The sequence below is a fragment of the Cervus elaphus genome, chromosome 2 (genome assembly GCF_910594005.1).
Source record: "Cervus elaphus chromosome 2, mCerEla1.1, whole genome shotgun sequence".
Classification (NCBI taxonomy): Eukaryota; Metazoa; Chordata; class Mammalia; order Artiodactyla; family Cervidae; genus Cervus; species Cervus elaphus.
Window position 1 is genome coordinate 5,707,508 of NC_057816.1, and position 19,265 is coordinate 5,726,772.

Below are 19,265 nucleotides of genomic sequence, written 5' to 3' on the forward strand. Positions count from 1 at the left end.
TCCCAGCTCTTTTTCTCCTCGTTTAGGGCGGAAAAAAAAAGAAAGAAGAGGGGGAAAAAAAAAAAAGAAAAAAACCCAACAACAAAGTCTGTCCCACTCCAGTGAGGTAATTGAAAACAAACTTCTTCCCCACCCCCCCACCCCCCCACCTCAGTTCTGGAAGTGCAGAAAAGGGAAGAGCTGCCCTGGGAGCCCCGCTCTGGGCAGGACCGTGCCTCCTTCTCTGACCCGCCTCAAGGGGTGAGGGCAGGGCCGGCAAGGCACCCTTCTTTCTCTGGGGGCACCAGGGCAGGCATGGTGGGGTGCAGGCTCTGATGCCGTTCTGAGAGGAGTCCTCATGCAGGTCTGGCCCACCACCACCTCTCCCTCCTCCAGGCGGCAAATAGACCACAACAAAAGCGACTTACTACCAAGTGATTTAATTGGTGGTCTGGCTTTAGAGCACTCAAGCCTTGGAGACCAAATGACCAAAGAAAAGTCGTGGAGTGGGGATGTCTGCACGCCCCGAATGGGAGCGTTTCCTCTGCACTCTCCTTGGAGTCCTCTGTGCGGGGAGACAGGGAGACCCTCCAGGGAGGGTCTGGGCTTGTGGGTCCCTAAGGGATCCCGCCTGGCGAGTCCCTGTCCAGTCCCGAGGGAAGGACGGACAGAGGGGCACTCCACAGCCCAGCCACCCCTACCCCACCACCCGGAAAGCCCACAGCCCCAACCCCAAAGGCAGGAGAAAGCAGAGTCTTCATGGGAAAGCATTTCACAAGTGGGGACTCTGGGTCTCTCCGTCGCCTTGCACCCGAAAGGTCTCGCTGAGTCACCCCTGAAACCTCTGGTGTTGAAACTGGTCCGGTGCCTCGTGCTGATTAATGAATTACGAGTCCCCCACCCATGAGCACTCTCCTGGCCAGGGGCAGGAAGAATGAAGAACCCTGTGAACTGGAGGGAAGAGCCCTCTGCCAAGTGCCCTCTTCTTCCCTCCGCACTGGGCAGTGGGCCTGTGGTGCCCTCTGCCCGCCCCCCCGGGGGGCGGGCATTGTGAGCCGGTTAGTCACCTGCCCCAGCCCGAGCGCCTCGCTCAGCCTCGGCGTTTGGAAATGGGACAGGCGGAGGGACAATAGGCAAGGGGGGCGGTCAGCCCAGACAAAGGGCAGCAGGAAAAACACCATCACTTGCTTCGAAGCCAGCTCGCTGGCATTTGGGAGAATGTGTCATTGCGTTTACTTGGGGTGGGGGGGGGGGGGACGGAGGGGTGGGGAGGTTAGAGATGCTGAGGCAGAGGTAGGGTGAGAGCCGGACCCCGCCGGGCCCGGGCCGGCGCCCCAGGCCGACACCCAGGGAGAAGAAAAGGGGCGGCCAGCTCACTCCCCTGCCTCTGGGGAGTTTGCCGCCGGACGGATGCCCTCCCGCCCCCTCCCCCAGGAGGCCCGGGGTGGTACCGCCGCAGCCTCGCCTCACCTCACCCCCCCTCGGTGCTGTGGGAGGGAGAGGAGCCCCAGAAGCCCTCCCTTCCCTCCTCCCCCCTCCTCCCCCCACCCCGGGGAGGGCCGCTACAATTTGTGGTTACAGCTTTACACGTCAGAAAAAAAAAAGTTTGCAGAATGTCCCACACCGAAAAAAAAAAAAAAAAAATCCGAAACCGAGCGAAAAAAACCTGCGAGTGGGCCTGGCGGATGGGATTATTAAAGCTTCGCCGGAGCCGCCGCTCGCCCTCCCACTCCGCCAGCCTCCGGGAGAGGAGCCGCGCCCGGCCCGCCCGGCCCCCAGCCCCATGGACCTCCGAGCAGGTAGGAGCCAGGCGTCCGAGGCCCCGGCCCCCGCCCCCGCCCGGCAGCCGCCAGATCCGGTTCCCGTCCTTCCCCCGGGGAGTCCCGAGCCGGGGCCGGGCTGGGGAGCCGGGCGCTGTCCCCGCCCGCGGGGCTCGGGCCGGGGCGGGGGGGCACGGCCGGGCGCCCTCGAGAGGGGCCGGGCGGGGACGCGGCATTCCTGGAGTCCGCTCGGCGGGGCCGGGAGGTGGCCGGAGCGCGGCGGGCGGCCCGGGCGACCCGCAGACCTGGGAGGCGGCCACCTGGAGCCCGGCGAGGCGGGGTCCCGGGACCCCAGAGGACCGAGCCCCGCGCCAAAGTCGGGAGAGCGAGTCCGAGGAGGGAGCGGGTCTGCGAGAGGAGACGGCGCGCGCGGAGGAGGAGGGGGCCGGGAGAGGAAGCGGGCGGGAGGGAGGGGGGCTCGGGGGAGCCCGAGGCCGGGCCGGCGGGAGGCGAGGGGAGGCCGACACCTCGGGCCGCGCCGCTCTCCCTCCCCGGCCCGCCGGGAGGGGAGGGCGGGAAGGAGGGCGGGCGAGCGGAGAGAGGAGGGCGGAGGGCAGAGCCGCGCCGGGCTGGTCCGGGCCGGGCCGCGGGAGTCGCGGCTTCCTCGCTGCGCGCCGCGCGGCCGGAGCCCACCATGCTGCCTGTGGCGGGCGAGCCGGCGGCAGGTAGGGGCCGGGCGGCGGCCGCGAGCCCCCCGGGCCGGCCCGCCGTGGCCTGGGAGTGATTAGTGCGGGCGGGCGTGGCGGGGTGGGGGGGGCCGGTGGCGGGCGCAGCCCGGCCGGACCGGGCAGCAAAGTCTGTCACCGGCCGGGGAGCGGCGGCGGCGGCCGCTCGGCCCCGGCGGCCCGCGGGAGGGCGGGCAGGGAGTGGACGGCGCGGGAAAGGGCAGCGGCCCGGCCGAGCCCGGAGCCCCGGCGCCCCCGGACCCCGCCCCCGCCCCCGCCGCCGGGAAGGGAGCGACCGGGCGGGAGCGGGCCGGGGGCGGGGCCGGGGGCGCCGGGGCCACACAGGGGGAAGGCGGCGACGCCGCCGCCGCCGCCGCAGGGAGGGGGCCGGGAGCGAGAGGTCACCGCCGAGGCGGGGGGGTGGGCGAGCGGGCCGAGCCCCTCGACGGAACCCCCAGGCCTCGGGCCTCGCCAGAGTCCCCTCATCCCGGCTCTCCCCACCTTCCTTCCCAGCGACTCCGCTCTGCGCTCCAGATGCCCTCCCCAGACTCCCACCTCCCAGAGGACGCGTCCCCGCTTCCTCCTGCGCCCGGCCCGGCCCGCCCCGCTGGGGTAGGAGGGGGCTGCCGGGAGGGGAGGGGCGGCTGGAGGTCCGGCTAGGCCGGCGCGGTCCGAGCCTCGGAGAGCGCCTGTGGGGGGCGGGGGGCCACTGGACGCGCTCCTCGGTTGGGCGGTCTCTGACCCTGACCCCTCCGGGCTGACACCTCTGTGCTTTCCCTGTCCCCACGGAGCCCCTCCCCGGCTGCGGGAGCACACGTCTGCCCTTCCCGCGGGACACGGGGATACACCGCCCCCCACCCCGACGGAGCAGACCCGGTGCCCCCACTGGCTCAGACGCGCTCTCTGCCCTGGAACCAACCGGGGGAGGAAGGAGGCAGCAGGCAGCAGTGGCAGCGACTGTCCCGCCGCAGCAGCCTCGAGGTCTCCCCTCCCAGCCGATGTAATGGTTCCCTTTCCCCCTGGCAGAGCCCTGCGCGGGCCGGTCACACTTTTGCACACCCCCCTCGGCACTAGCTACTCTGTTAGTGACACTTCACATTCCTCCCCACAATCCCACCTGTCTATTCACACTCTGGCTCCTGCATGCTCCCCGAGCCCCTCCCACACTCTCTGGATAACAACACCCTTTCAAGCACACCCACACCATTGCTGGACTATTTCCTTCATTTTGCGCTACCCCACACACACACCCCTCCGCGCCCCCCATGCCTGCTTTCTGCCCGGCTCCACCCAGGGTCCTCTTGTGGCACAACCCCGACCCTCAACTCCAACAAAAGCCCAACTCCTAGGGTGGGAACACACTCCTCAAGGCTGGGAGGCGGCCGCCCATCTGCTTCTTTCCCTGGGCCTCAGTTTCTCCTTGTCATTTAGGCTGGAAGAGAAGGGCAGGGAGGGGTCTGCTGAAGAGGACAGCAGAGCCGGAGGGCCACGTGGTTTGAAATTTAGCTGCACAGTGGGACCCCATCACACAAGCCCAGCCACTGGATGGGCTGGTGACAGAGAGGTCTCCTGACTTTGGGCCCACCCTTTACCCACTCCCTAATCTGCTTCTCAGTTGCCTAGGAGATAGGGAATCAAGGAGAGATGGAAGGGAGAGAAGGAAGACAGCGGAGGTGCAGCCAGCCCAGAAGACCAGGAAAGCTGGGTTGTTCCTTTGGGCCTTTCTCTGAGAACAGGGGCTGGCGGTGACCCCCAGGGCTGTTCCCTGACTCTCTCACCACCGTGGACCCAGCACCCCTTCAGTGGCTGCGTTCCTGTGGTGCTCCTCCACTGACCCCTCCGAGGTCACCAGGGTGCTGAGCCTGGCCTGGCCTCAGGGCAGGGCCTTCACTCTTGCTTGGACCCTCAGCCCAGCGCCTCTGGGCAGCGCCTCCCAGCTCCTACCTGTCGGGCTGACGGCTCTGAGCCACCAGTCCAAGGCGCAGAGTCTCCTGGCTGACCGGCCCTCCCCACATGACTGCCCTGGCTCGTGTGCACTGCTGAGCCCCCTATCTTTCCCGAGTAAGGTCAGACTGGGGGAGACGGGCTGAGGCGGGCAGCTGCCTAGAGACATGCGTCCATGTGGTCTGCCTGCCTGTGCAGCCATGTCAGGGTGGCCATGCGCGTGCGTGGGCTGAGTGTGTGTGTGTGTGTGTGTGTGTGTGTGTGTGTGTGTGTTCATGAGAGGGGCCTTGGTTCCCAGGGCCCAGGGATCTGGATGGAATTAGGGGCTGGCCGGGGCGGGGGCCAGGATGGGGGGGTGGCGGGGGGCCCCCGCAGCAGGAAATGTGAGCTGCTCTCATTAGCTCCTCACGTGCTCAGCCGGATTTATAAACACAGGGGAAGACGGGATGTAAACAATCAGTGGGCAGCAGCCAGAGGCAGAGTTGGGGCGGGGGCCGGGCTGGGGGCCAGGGCTGGGGGAGGGGGCCCAGGACACAGCCCCCCATTGCCGGCCCACCTGCACACCCTGGCCTGCAGAGGAGGGGGAGTGTGAGGACTCCAGGGTGCCCCCAGCACTTGCCCTCCTAGGGACACAGGCAAGAGTTCCAGGGCCTACGGCTAAACCACAGGTGTTCTCTGCCCAGACAGCTCTCAGTTTTGCTGCCTGAGAGGTGGGACATCTTGCCCAGAGCAGCAGCCATCCCGACAGAGGAGAGCCCTTTGGCCTTCTATTCCCCTCCTGCCTCTTCTCCCTCTGGATTTCTGAGGCTCCTTTCCTCTTGATCCCTCAGATCCTTCAGCTCTCTCCCCCCACCCCCCCACCCCCCCAGCCTTCAGTGACACAGTTACCTCAGAACTGAAATATTCCTGGAAACACCGGCCTTGTCTGGTTAATTTCATGAGCCGTTTTTCTGCCCAGATGACTTCGCTCTTGTTTTTCCAGAGGCTTCTCCCTGTGCCGTCCCTGTGTAGGGAGCCAGTCCTCCCCAGGGATGTCCCACAGGGCCCAGACAGGGAGGGAAGAACAAGGCCCAGAACTGGGTTCCTGACCCCCGCCCTACCCTCTGTGGGCCGGGCAGAGCCAGTCCCCGAACCCTGGCTGGCAGGGCTGCCCAGAGCACGGTGGGGTAAAGAGCCGAGCCCAGCTCCTCACTGCCGATTCTGCCGGGACCCTCGGCGTCATCACTGACTGAGGAGGAGACGGGACTTAGTCCCAGAAGGGCTGCTCCCTGCTCAGCAGGTCTCCAGCCCCTGAAACTAATCCCTCACTGTGCCCATAGGATCCTGGGCACTCAGCCAGACAGCGGCTGAGGGCAGCAGAGGAGAAGGACCTGGAGTTGTCTGGGGATGTGAAGAACAGGGAATAGAAAGGAACTCAGGGGGACTTCCCTGGTGGTCCAGTGGTTAAGACTCAACACGTGTACTGCAGGGGGCACGGGTTTGATCCCTGCTTAGGGAACTAGGATACCCCTAGTGCTGCTCAGCGCAGCCAAAAAAAGAGGGGGGGGGGAGGAGAAAGAAGGGAACTCAGAGTCAGCAAGAGCTAGGGGTGGAAAGGAAGGATGAGGAGAGGACCATTTGGGAGGGAAGCCACAGGCTACAGATGGAGAAGAGGAAGAGGGGAGCCTGTCTCCCCAGGCAGCAGTTATGGGTCTGGCCCTGCCTTCTGTCCTAAAACACACGTGGGTGGGGCACATGTGTGCGTGCATGCGTGCACACACACACATATTCTCAAACAAGAGCCCTTCACTCAGGACGGCAGATTCCCTGAGACTAGAGGCACGCTGTTATCACGCTCTATCAGTGCAGCCGGTGCCAATGCATCTGAAAGAGCCAGACCAACCAGCGGGCCACTGCAGAAGGTCCCAGCTGAGCCCTGCCCTCCACAGAGACCTTCCAGACCGTGTGAATCCTAAGCTCTCCGAGGCTGCAACCCTCTCTAAACCCCTGACCCAGCATATGACTAAGTCTAAACCAACCTGGTCTTAATTCTTCCTAACTCCACACTTACCATTACTCTAAGTACAATCAACTTGTTAAACCTGTATCCAACTTATTTCTATCAAAGCAACATATATCATTGTAGAAAATTTGACAGGATATAATCAAAACTAAAAAAAGGAAACCACTGTCGACCTCACAGCTCCCCAAGCTCAAAACCCAAACTAGCCCTACTGAGTGACATGCCATGTATCACCCCATCAGACAGCTACATCAACAAATGCACAAACTTCAGCCCTAGCCAACCCTCTGCCTGCCCAAACCTAACCACATCCCCCAGCTGGACTCAAACCTCAACCACACTCAGTCAGCCAGATCCCAATAAACTAACCTGAAACTTTAAAAGGAACCCAGTCCTTAAACCTAACCTAGCCCAGTGCCAATTACAGCCTTACTCTCTCCTAACCCTCATGGCCATTGCCAATCCCAAGGCCCACTGAATCCTGGTCTAGTGCTCTTGACCTTGAACCTCACCTAAAACCTGAGAACATCATGTTTCCCAACGGTCGAGTCTGTCCTCACAGCTCTGACCCCTGGCCTCTGATATCCTGCGGGGCCCAAACTCTTCAGCATCATCAGTGGACAAGCTGCTGCTGCTAAGTCGCTTCAGTTGTGTCTGACTCTTAGCGACCCCATGGACTGCAGCCTACCAGGCTCCTCCATCCATGGGATTTTCCAGGCAAGAGTACTGGAGTGGGGTTCTATTGCCTTCTCTGCAGCGGACAAGCGGGACTCATCAAATACATCACATGCTGTCTCTGCCCCACCCCCACCTTGTCTTCATGGCAGACCGATCCCCAGGTCTCATTCAGGTCTAACTTTCCCCCATCTGATACCCTAGAGGAGCATGGGGCAAATCTCACTGCAGCCGGCCTCTCAGAGCGAGCACCACATTTCCTTCAGTCTAATGTGACCCTGCACTTTCCACGCGCCGGAATCAAATCCTGGAATGTATCACCCACCCGAGCCAGCCCCATGTCCTTCAGCCCGCCCGGCCCTGGTGTCCACAGCTACACCTTGCCTCTGACCCTGATGGTCTGACCCTGCGTCCTGCCTCTGGCTTGACTCCCACTCGTGGCTGCCTCTTGCGCGTCCCTCTCAGGGCTGATTTCTCTCAACTTGAATCTCTGAGAAGTGCTGTTTCCCAACCCCTGGGCTCCCCCTAAGCTGCAGAGGGTGGGTTCCCGCTGGAACCCGGGAATGCTGATTCTGATTCACATCCCTTGGCCTGTCCCCCCACGTACGCGCACACACACACACGTACCCCACGCACATGGCGACTCTTAGCTGACACACAGATGCTCTCCGGTACCTCCTGGTAGACACACAGGCCAAGTCCTCGTCCTCAAACACAAATATGCCTCCATGAGCACACTCAGGCCGGGAAGCGCCCCTCCTCCATTCCGGCTGCTCCCACCTGGTGTCCCACCCTCGCCCCGCTCCCACCCAAGGTGGGGAGAGACACCTGAGGGGCTGCCAGCTGCCTCCTGGGCCGGGCCACCTCACGCTCCTCCCTGTCCCGTTCACAGGGGACTCGTGGGGGATGCTCGCGTGCCTGTGCACCGTGCTCTGGCAGGTCCCTGCGGTGCCAGCCCTCAACCGCACCGGAGACCCGGGGCCTGGCCCCTCCATCCAGAAAACCTATGACCTCACCCGCTACCTGGAGCACCAGCTCCGCAGCTTGGCTGGGACCTATGTGAGTATCCGGGGCCGCTCAGGGGCTGGCAGTTGGGTGGCGAACGGGGGTGGGGGAAGAGAGAACACCAAGAGAGCGGGGGTCCCAGTAAATGACGGGGTGATGGGCAGGGGCTTGGGCTCCCAGCAGTCCCCCTGGCTGGCCCATCTCCTGCCCTCCCTCTTGGGGAAGGTGCCCCCTCCTCCCCATCCCTGGCCCCAGGACTAGGCATGTGGGCAGGCCTCGCACCCGCCTTGGCCCACTGCCGCACTGGCTGCCGGCCCGGCCGCCTGCCTCCCCCTGAGGGCCGGGGAAGTCTCCTCTGTTTACACCGTGTTGTGGTGTTTCTCGCCCGGGTGGGGCTGGGTGGGGCTGGAGGGCCCCACCCCCCATGCCTGTGTTCCAGCTCGTCTCTGCCCCAGACCTGGGGCCCTGCTGCTCCGGACCCATGGGCCTCCCTTCAGTCTGCCTCTCCCATCCTAGCTGGGCCTCCTAAGGGGGACCTGGGGAGAAGAGGGGCTGTAGGGAGCCCAGGCCAGGAGTGGCAGGGGGGCTTGGGGTGCGGATGGAAGCTATGCCATACGGATCTGGGTGTGGTCCGGAGGTGCTCAGAGAGCCCAGGAGAGAAGGGAGGAGGGTCGGGGTTGCCGAGGACCGTGGGGAACTGGCCCCTCTTCCCGTGTTCCTCTTCCACATCCCAGACCCTACTCTGGAGCCAGGGAAAGCAGGGGGAGGAGGGTGACGGGGGAGCTGGCTCCAGCCCCAGGATACACCGAGGAAATTAGTTTGTCTCTGAGCTTGTCAGCGTGTGAACCTCCCCCTGGGCCCTTGCCTATCCCAGGCCTCGCCTCTTGCTTCTCCCTCTCTCTCCCAGCTGAGCCGGCTCCCTCGCCCTCTCCCTGGGCCCCAGGCCTCTCCCCTGAGGGTTGGCAAGGCTCTGTCCTCTTCCCTAGACTGTCTTCATACCCTTCCTCCTGCCCAGCTCTTGAGATGGCCCGTTTCTGCCTCCGGCAGCCCTGCACTTCTGAGCCCTTCTCTGGGGGATGCCTCAGCGAGGACCGTGGCCCCTGCCCTCCAACGAGTGGCCCAGGCTCGTCAAGGGGCAGGCGTAGCTTGGGTGCTCCCGGGCCCTCTGCCTTCCCACCCGCGCTCTCTGCCTTCCCGTCCAGGAAACCTCTGCTTGACTCTGCTACCCGCTCCAGCTCCCGACCCTTTTTCTTCCCCGGGCTTCCCCTGCCAAATTTCTTGAAGGAGTGGTCTACACCCTCTGCCTCCACTTCCTCTCCACCCACTCACTCCTTAACCCCTGCAATCTGGCTTCCAGGCCACTGGAACGGTTCTCTCCAAGGTCGTCAGGCACCTCGCTCCTGCCAAGCCCAACGGTGTTCCTGAGACTCACTCTCCTTGCTCTCTGTTTTGCAGCCCTGCTGCTGAGCCCTGCTGCCTTCTCGAGCTCCTCTTCTTGGCTCTGGACTCCCCTGGTCCACCTTCACCTCTGTGGCCTGGCCTCCTGGGTCCTCGGGGCTCCTCTTCCGCTCTGCCCCGCCCCCGCGGGGCGCTCTCCCAAGGCTTGTGCTCTCAGCCCGTCAGCACGTCCTTCCTGAGTTTCTCCTGCGTGTTCTTCTCTTTCTGCACTTCTCCATAGGGGAGCTCATCGCCCTCGTTGCTTCAACTGTCACCTCCATGCCAATGACACCCCTGGAGAAACTTAGGGGATGCCTAGCATGGAGACGGGGCCAGTGTCAGGGGACGCAGGAAATAGAAGCTTTGGGGGCGAGCATCTCCCAGCAGGCCAGCCGGCTCCTCCGCCCCCCTCCTTCCCCATCGTCCTCTCCTTTTCACAGCTGAACTACCTGGGCCCCCCTTTCAACGAGCCTGACTTCAACCCCCCTCGGCTGGGGGTGGAGACTCTGCCCAAGGCCACTGTCAACCTGGAGGTGTGGCGAAGCCTCAACGACAAACTGCGGCTGACCCAGAACTACGAGGCCTACAGCCACCTCCTGTGCTACCTGCGGGGCCTCAACCGCCAGGCCGCCACGGCCGAGCTGCGCCGCAGCCTGGCCCACTTCTGCACCAGCCTCCAGGGCCTGCTGGGCAGCATCGCGGGCGTCATGGCAGCTCTGGGCTACCCGCTGCCCCAGCCTCTGCCCGGGACTGAGCCCACCTGGGCCCCTGGCCCTGCCCACAGTGACTTCCTCCAGAAGATGGACGACTTCTGGCTGTTGAAGGAGCTGCAGACCTGGCTCTGGCGCTCGGCCAAGGACTTCAACCGACTCAAGAAGAAGATGCAGCCTCCGGCCACCGCGGTCACCCTGCACCTGGAAGCCCGTGGCTTCTGATCTCTGACCACCCTCTCCTCCCCCTCCTCCTTCCAGCCCTGCTCCCACTCTAGGAGGGAGAAACACGTACACCAACACTTGTTGAGCCAGGAGACAGAAGCCGTGAGCCTCTAGCCTCCCTGGACTTGGAGGAGGGTGTGATGCAATAAGGCCCATCCCCTCCTGGCCTCCCTAAGTCCTACGGGTCTGAGGAAGAGGTGCAATAGGCCCCATCCCATTTCCACAGGACATCATACTCAAGGGCACCCAGAGTGGCTGCAGTCGGTGTGAGGCTCTTGCAGCTTCCTGCTTCCTGCCCACCACTTGCCAGCGCCCACCCAGCCCCTCAAGTGGCACTTCCAGGAAGCATGCCTGTAGGGCAGGGACAGGGGGGCACCATCACATGTGCCTTTCTGGGGTGAAACCCTTTGGCTGCCCTGCTCTCCTTAGATGGGTGTTGCTCCCCCACCCCTCAAACAACTCAATACATCCAGTTCAGGAAACACATGGTGGCCAAGTCCAGATGGAAGAGATGTGATGAAAAATGGAAGAGGTGGGGTCTGCAATGGAGGTAATACAGAAAGCAGAGGGGCAGGGACAGACTGGACCCAGGGGTCACCAAGGCGATCCGTGGCACAGGGTGTCATCCAGAAGGACACGGCCTTGAATTTTCTTGCCAGCTTCAGGGTGCCTCCCCTCCGCCCCCTTTCCCAGGGTATCTGTGGGTTGCCCAGGCTGGGGAGGGCAACCACAGCCACAGCCACAGAATTTCCTGAAAGTTTACATTGCGGTAGCATTTTGGGGTACGGGGGCAGCTCCCCTAGGCCCTGCCCCCCAGCCCCACCCAACTCATGACTCTTTTAAGTTTGTTGTATTAATATTTATTTATTTGGAGATGTTATTTATTAGATGATATTTATTGCAGAATTTCTATTCTTGTATTAACAAATAAAATGCTTGCCCCAGAACGTCATCTCTTTGCTTGACCTTGCCCCACCCCTGGCTCTCATCCGTGTTCTCCTGGCCTTCCCTCCGCCCACCCCCAGCCCTAGGCTCCCACACCTGCTGATGGAGGGCCAGAAGCCCAAGGGTTAGCCCAGGAGATGCCAAGAGCCGGGGAAGAGGCTCTCTCCCTTGGGTCCACCGGGAAGACGCTCCTGCCCCTCACCCGCCCTCTTCTCTTATTGTTTAGTCCCTCAGTCGTGCCTGGCTCTGTGACCCCGTGGACTGCAGCAGGCCAGGCTTCCCTGTCCTTCACCATCTCCCTGAGTTTGCTCAAGACTCATGCCTATTGAGTCAGTGGACTCAACCATCTCATCCTCTTTCACGTCCCTCTCCTTTTGCTTGCAGTCTTTCCCAGCATCAGGGTCTTTTCCAGTGAGTTGGTCCTTCGAATCAGGTGGCCAAAGTACTGGAGCTTCAGCTTCAGCATCTGTCCTTCCAATGAGTATTCAGGGTTGATTTCCTTTAGGATGGACTGGTTTAATCTCCTTGCTGTCCAAGCAGTCCTCCCAAGTATCTTCCCCTCTGTCGCTTCCCTTCCTCCTTCCGGCCTTTGCAAATCCACCTCACTCCCCTGGATCACGTTAGTGGTCCCATAGGTCTGTCCCTGTGCAAAGCTGTCTATCTGCCCTCTGGCACTCTCTCCAGGTCCCTCAGCTTCCCCAGGACCCCCACCTGTGGCTGCCTATCTGAGCCCCCCTGCAGTAACCCTCACCTTCTAGATACTTTTCATCTCCCAGGAAGTGCGACAGACTGAGGCTAAGTCACAAGCCTCAGCTGTGATTCTACACTTTGCTCTTCAACATAAAAGTAATAGAGGTCAGAGAACAACTCACATTGCAATGCAAGCAAATAAGACAGATGCTGTTCAAGGATGTTGTTGTCGTTTAGTTGATCAGTCATGTCCGGCTCTTTGCAACCCTATGGACTGTAGCCTGCCATGCTCCTCTCTCCATGGGATTTTTCAGGCAAGAATACTGGAGAGGGTTGCCACTACCTTCTCTAGGGGATCTTCCCAATTCAGGAATCAAAGCCTCGTCACCTGCTTGGCAGCCAGATTCTTTACCATTGAGCCACCTGGGAAGCCCCAGTCGAGGATGACCTAAGCTCAAATTCCAGGTCCATAACCTACCAGCTAGGTGACCTTGGACAAATGATTTAAAGCTCTCTATTGTCCAGTTTCCCCATCTGTAAAATGGGTAAAATTAACACCCTTATAAGAATGTTGGAAGGGATAAGAGACACAATGAAGGTAAGATGCCTGGTTGAGGCACCAACGATCCATAGTCACAGATGACTGATGTCAGCATATCGGGATACTCCGGTGAAGAGCCGCTGGGTGGATCAATGGGCTAATTGTTCCCAGGTAATACAGGGATATTTTACCAGGGCCTCTTGCAGACAGTACCCTAAACGAAGGGAGTAACAAATGAGGGTGATGGCAACCAGTGGACAGATATTTTGAAGACCTAATTACCTGCCCGTCACTGTGCTAACTGGTGTGGGAACGCCAAAAGGAGACCAGGACCTGACTCGGCTGCTGCCCTTATAGAGCCTGCAATCTCTCTGGGAAGAAACTGGGCTCGCCTGAGCCCAGAAGGAACAAAAGCACAGAAGCCTGCTCTTGCAGATAGACCCTGGGAGGTGGTGACAAGTGCAGAGTCACTGGAAGTGGGAGATCTGGGAGTACAGGTGCGGGAGCCACGAACCTGCTTGTGGGAGGGGCGAGCCGGGCCCTGTCAAAGGTCCCTGAATCACCTGACCCAAGTGGGGAGGACACACCCACCCTGAGGGGTCCAGGCATGGCCAGGGACACCTGCAGTTCCCACCACCCGCCAGCCTAAGGAGATAGAAAGAAAAGGGCATCTGGGCTGTCTCCATGCAGAGGTTGTTCTGTGAGGCACCAGGCAAGGGGCTAAACAGGATGCAGGCTGAAGGAAGGTGCTTCCCGCCTACTGTGTGCTTCCTGGGGGCAGATTCCAAGTCTTCCCCATCTCCCTCTCCAGCACACAGCTCAGGCTCAAGCTCAAGCCCAAAGAAGGTGTTCAGTTAGCGTGTGGAACTAAACGATCCAGGAAAAGGGACCAGCCCCCGCCCCATCCCCACCCTCTGCCAAATGCTAGAATCCAAGGCAGAATTTGATTAAGTGCAGAAAGACGCAGGCGAAATACTATTTGAAGGAAGGAGTGATGGCATCCAGGCGGGTGAGGGCCCTGCTGGTCTGCGAGCTCCACTGGGGACGAAGTGGCGTCTGCAGTCCCCATAGTATTCCCAGCACCCAGGACACAGCGGGTGCTCCTGAGGGGGATTTGACACCGTTCCTGGAGGGTGGGCAGGACCAGGGCTGGTTGTGTCCACCTCCTTTTTAACCAGGTAGCATCTTGAGGGTAGGCTCCACCGTGTATTCACTGTTGTATGCTTGAAGCATTTTCCCATAATGATAAAGTACTTGATGATCCAATTTGAAGAGCGTCAAGACAGCAATACGTGAAAAGCCAAGAGAAGAGCATTTCAAGGAGGCAGCCCCAGGAGATTGGAGAGGAGATGTGGGGAGAAACTGCACTGGCTTTGGTCACCAGGGAGTCATAGGCCACCTTTGCAAGAGCAGTTGAGAGACACTGAATTGTGAGATTAAAGAAGGAGGTGGTAAGAAGGAAGGTGGAAGAATAAACCTATTCCCTCCGGAGTTTAGTGGCAAAGGGAATATCTAGAGCGAGCGGCAGGATCACGGGAGGTGTTTTGCTTGGGTGGTTTGCTGTGGGTGTTTTTACCTGCAGGAGGGCAGGACATGTTGTTGCTGTGTGGTGGGTGGTGGGGGAGAAGGACTGAGACGTTTGGGGGATGGAATCAGGGACGGGCAGGGGAGAGTCAAAAGGGCCGCTGGGGCACCAGTGACGTCAGCCAACACTTCTCTGCTGTGGACTCATCGGAAGGATTGTGACATTCTCTGACATTTCCTAGCAAGCCAGAGGTGGCCAGAGGGGGCGGACAGAATGAAGAGAGGCTATTTCCCAAGGGTGAGAACTGGCAAGGCAGGAATGGCAGAGAATCAAGGGGTGAGAGGCTCTAGAGGGCTAGAGAGTGCATGTTGAGTGGCTGTGAGCTGGTGAGTTGTGTGCAGGGGTGCTGGGCAGGGAGCAGAGGGAAATGGTGGCAGGGGGCAGGCAGTGGACACAGAGGAGAACCCAGCCAGAAAGGGCATTTTCCCCCAAATAGTTCCTTACTATGACATCAGGGCTGAGTCTTTCCTTTGGGTTTGGCCCTGTGGACCATGGGCAAGCAGCTCCTGACAAACCACAGCTCATCAGGCTTTTCTGTGAATGGGTTTGTCATGGGTTCTCCATGCACATTTGCTTCAGGAGAGATGATGAGTTTTCACTGGTTACCTTCATTAGTTAGTGTCGTTGGTTATCTCATGTTCCACCTCTTAAGTATGATCTTATAGCCAGAGGGGGGAACAATGGAAACAGTGACAGGCTTAATTTTTTCGGGTTCCAAAGTCACTGCAGATGGTGACTGCAGCCATGAAATTAAAAGACGCTTGCTCCTTGGAAGAAAAGTTATGACCAACCTAGATAGCATATTAAAAAGCAGAGACATTACTTTGCCAACAAAGGTCCATCTAGTCAAAGCTATGATTTTTCCAGTGGTCATGTATGGATGTGAAAGATGGACCATAAAGAAGCTGAGCGCCGAAGAATAGATGCTTTCAAACTGTGGTGTTGGAGAAGACTCTTGAGAGTCCCTTGGACTGCAAGGAGATCCAACCAATCCATCCTAAAGGAGATCAGTCCTGAATATTCATTGGAAGGACTGATGCTGAAGCTGAAACTCCAATACTTTGGCCACCTGATGCGAAGAACTGACTCACTGTAAAAGACCTTGATGCTGAGAAAGATTGAAGGCGGGAGGAGAAGGGGATGACAGAGGATGAGATGGTTGGATGGCATCACCGACTCAAGTGACATGAGTTTGAGTAAACTCTGGGAGTTGGTGATGGACAGGGAAGCATGGTGTGCTGCAGTCCATGGGGTCACAAAGAGTCGGACACGACTGAGCGACTGAACTGAACTGATAGGCAGAGGCCCAGGGAGGCAGAGGTCAATTTAAGAACCTGAAACACAGGGCCCTGCAGTCACCACGGGGTGGGGTGGGGAGGAGGGCATTACCTCTAGACCTCCTTCTGTCCCTAGGAAGGCTAGGGAAGGTGGGAGGGAAGGAGAGAAGGCCTTCTTCCCTGTCGCCCCCCACCCCCAACAGCACATGAAGAAGAAATCTCACCCCCTTCTTGGGTGCCTGTGAACACACCTGTGTTTGAGAGGATGTCTACCAGATGGAGAACTGTGACTTGGGTGAGGCAACGTTCAGGGTGGGGGGAGCGGGTATAGTAGACTCTGCTGGGAGGTGGCAGGAGGGTAGTCATGCTTTGCCAGCTTCCTGCTTTTGCAAAGGCTGACCCATATCTAGGACTTCGGTCCCCCTTGGTATGTGGGGATACTCATTCAAGCACCCGCTCTCACACAAACACATATTCTTCACCCACTTGCCACAGTGGAGGGGGCCAAGGGAGGCCCTTGTTCCTCTTAACCTAGAGGGCAAGGGCGATGATCCCGGCCAGGCTGAGCTCTCTGACGGGTGGCTCCCGCTCAGCTCCCCCTTATTCTCTGGAGCCACAACTGTCCCTGCCTTTGTCCCTTCAAGTCTTGAGCGCCCTGACTCAGCCTGTTTCCCCAGTTTCCCAGCAGTGGACAAAGCCCTCGTCAGTGGGGTGGGGGTGGGGGCAGTGAGGGAGTCACTGTGAGCTTTGGAACCAGAGCTGCAGCCCTCTCCCCAGCCTTCAGTGTCTCTCAGCCTTCCTAGTTCAGAGGTCACCTCTAGGCCCCTCCCCACCTGGCCCTCATCTCCACAAGACCAGGCTGATGGGATGGACATGAAGGAGGACCTTCCTCCCAGTTGGACAAAGTCTGACACCTGGTGGCCAAGGTGAGGAATGGCCAGAAGGGCCCCTTTTCAAAGTTCCCTAGGACTTCACTGGGAAGGCCAAGGTGAAATGGGAGGTGATGGGAGGGAGGTTTGGATGGGCTGGTGGGGACAGGGCGGAAGAGACATCCAGTGGCAGAAACCCAGACCCAGGGGAACTTCTGCCTTCCCCCAGGCTCCTGAAGCCCACGAGGCCAGAGAACCTGGAGCAGGAGGAAGGAGGATGTCTGAGAGGGTCAGCAGGGACCAGGAGGAGCTGCCTGAAAGAATTCTGGCCCCACAGGGTGGGAAACAGAGCTCAGGGGTGTGAGTCTGGTGCCCAGAATCTCCAGCTCAGGGTGGGTGGCAGGGCCTGAGGGCCTGAGGAAGGGGGGTGCTGGAGAGGGAAGGAGAGCGGCTGCGCCCCACTGGCCCCAGGCAGCTGCTCCCCTCTCTCCACCTGCCCCTCCTTCTGAGCTCTGATGGGCCCTCCCCGCAGGCCCCATTGTTGGGGGTGGGGAGGGAAGGGGCTCTTAGGGTGCATGCACAGTGCTGAGGCCCCTGTCCTGCCACATTGTCTGAGCTAAGCCAGGCCTAATCCCCCTTCCCCTCAGAGCAGTCAATGGCAGGCCTCAGCCCTCAGGAAGGTGCTGGGATCCTATTCCAGGTCTTTTCTCTCTTTCTGTTGGGTTCCCCCAAGACTTTGGACTTGGCCGTGAGGCAAGGGCCTTGAGTGTTCCCAGGCCAAGGTGTAGAGGTCATTCCTGCTAGTCTCATCACTAGCCTCTGGGGATCAGGGCTGACAAGGAACCTACACCTGGGTCTCAGGAAATTCCCCGAAAGAGAGAGAATTCAGCCCCCAAGTCAGACCTCTGGCCTGGCCTTCCAGCCTGAAGCCTGAACCGCGACAGGCCCCAGGACAGCAGTTTTGGGGCTAGGCCAGGAGGTTGCTTGAGTAGGGATAGAGGTTCCAGGAAGGAAGGGCCAAAGAGGCAGACAGGGTTGGGGAACAAAGAAGGAAAACACCTGAGGATAGGCAGGCGGACGTCTGGCTTAGTTGCCAGTACAGCTTAGGAATCTAGATGCCAAGTTGGGCAAGGATGCCAACTGGACAGGGATGGCCCCAAAACCCCTGAGTGCCAACTCCTTCAGGCCCTGGGGCTTGAGCCCACTGCTGTGTGACTAGCAGAGGGGGCCACGCTGCCTGTGGAGAGTTTGCTCAGCTCCAGGCCGGAAAGCCCATCCTAGGGTGCCTGCACTTGAACTGATGACCTGGACTGGGAGAAGCCGAAGGCCAAGGGAGACATCTTCCAAGCTGGGTAGGGCAGGCTAGCAGGGCCTGGACCAGGCAGGGCTGGGGGCAGCTGGCAGGGATGACCCAGACAGTGCCCATGGAGCCAGCCAGGGTGCCAGAGGGGAGGGGGACTAGCTCAGGCAGCAGTAGGAGCCGCTGTGGCCGCCCAGCCGCATACCCCATTTCACGCTCCCTGGGCGGTGGCAGGGCCCCACGGCTATCAGCTTTCAGGGGTGGGAGGGACCGGGAATGAGGAGGGGTCTGCCCCACCCATGGCTCCCTACCCCCTCAGGGCTTTGTGGGCTCAGAAACTGGGTGCCGCGCACCTCCAGACACGCCCTCTGGGGAGGGGTGGTCAGACCCGCAGAGCCCGAGCCCCATCCCTCCCTGGAGTGCGCCCTGCCTGACGACCCCACGCCGAAGCCCTTCCCACGCCTGGTGGAGAGGGCCTCCCTGCCTTCCTCCCCACCACAGCAGGGCCCCTGTCTCCCTCCGTGCGGGCCCCCCTTAGTCCAGGAGGCAGATGTGGGGATTAGACCCGGCCCAGCCCCAACAGTAAAGCAGGGAAGGGCCCTCCAGCTCCGCGCAGTGCACCCAGGAGCTCTCACTCCTCCACTCCGCTCTCCTCCAGGAAGGGACGGGCAGAGCCAGGCGGGAGGAGGCCCCTGCAGACACGGCCTGTTCCTGCTCCTGCGCCTCCTCTTTGGTGGACTGTTCTCCTCCCTTGTGCCCACACTCCTCCTGAGACAGAGCGCCCAGACCCCAGAGCAGCGGGAGAGGGGGAAGCAGAAGCCCTGAGCAGGTCCTTGTGCCCCTGGGAGCAAGAACCGGATGGGATCTGTGGAGGGCGATTAGCACTGGGCCGGGCCCTGCACTGATTCCCAGACTCCCACTGGCCAGCACTTTTGCCTGCTGCCAGGAAGTTGGTGAGGAGGAGGCGGGTACAGGGGTGAGTCAGCGATGACAGGAGCCCAAGGGACAAAGGTCATGGGTGGAGAATTGAGAGACACTGTTTACAGCAGCCCACCTCCTCCAGGAGGACTTCCAGGGCTAAGCCAGCCTCACAGTACAACTCATTTCTGACCCTGTCGTCCTCTTCTAGTTTGTTAGGAATTTTATCCTTGCACTGACATTTGTATGTCTGTCTGCTTGCCTATTGGCCTGTGAGCTCCTGGGGGACACAGAGGGACAATGGTTTCATCAGGGCCCCACCGTGCCTTTGACTTCCTACTTCCTGTTATTTTATTTTGGCTGCACTGGGATGCTTGTGGGATCTTAATTCCCAGAAGAGGGATTGAATCTGTTCACCCTGCAGTGTAAGCGCCGAGTCCTAACCACTGGACTGCCAAGGAAGTCCTCAATACTTCCTATTTTCAAGAATCATTTCTGTCTATTTTAGTTGAGAGAATATGTGGGAAAGTGCTCAGGACAGAACTTGGCACACTGTTTAAGTGTTAGGTTTATTGTCGGTATTTTCTGCTTATACTCTCACATTGGGACAGATTTTACTGACGAAGGACTAGGGGTCCAAACACACTCTGGCCTCCTGCACCGTGTGGAATCTTCCTG

General features: G+C 60.1%; 1 protein-coding gene across 10 annotated transcripts; it reads left to right on the plus strand.

The window, feature by feature from the left end:
• Positions 1–659: 659 nt before the first annotated feature.
• Positions 660–11,409, plus strand: CLCF1 (cardiotrophin like cytokine factor 1). Of its 10 annotated transcripts, none has more exons than XM_043925224.1 (4): positions 660–1,778; positions 2,978–3,076; positions 7,978–8,144; positions 9,968–11,409. In XM_043925224.1, exons 1-4 carry the CDS (start codon positions 1,763–1,765, stop codon positions 10,460–10,462), a joined length of 777 nt encoding a protein of 258 aa, XP_043781159.1. In that variant the 5' UTR covers positions 660–1,762; the 3' UTR covers positions 10,463–11,409. The 10 variants fall into 10 exon arrangements, with proteins under 10 accessions (XP_043781159.1, XP_043781175.1, XP_043781226.1 ...); XM_043925256.1 differs by lacking the exon at positions 660–1,778 and adding an exon at positions 1,885–2,145; XM_043925264.1 differs by lacking the exon at positions 660–1,778 and adding an exon at positions 1,885–2,128.
• The last annotated feature ends 7,856 nt before the right edge of the window (positions 11,410–19,265 follow it).

Coding starts and splice junctions, on each gene's coding strand:
- CLCF1 (XM_043925216.1), top strand. CDS start 2,434: ATGCTGCCTGTGGCGGGCGAGCCGGCGGCAG. Junction 2,465..2,977: donor GGCGGGCGAGCCGGCGGCAG/GTAGGGGCCGGG, acceptor CTTCCTTCCCAG/CGACTCCGCTCTGCGCTCCA. Junction 8,145..9,967: donor GCAGCTTGGCTGGGACCTAT/GTGAGTATCCGG, acceptor TCCTTTTCACAG/CTGAACTACCTGGGCCCCCC.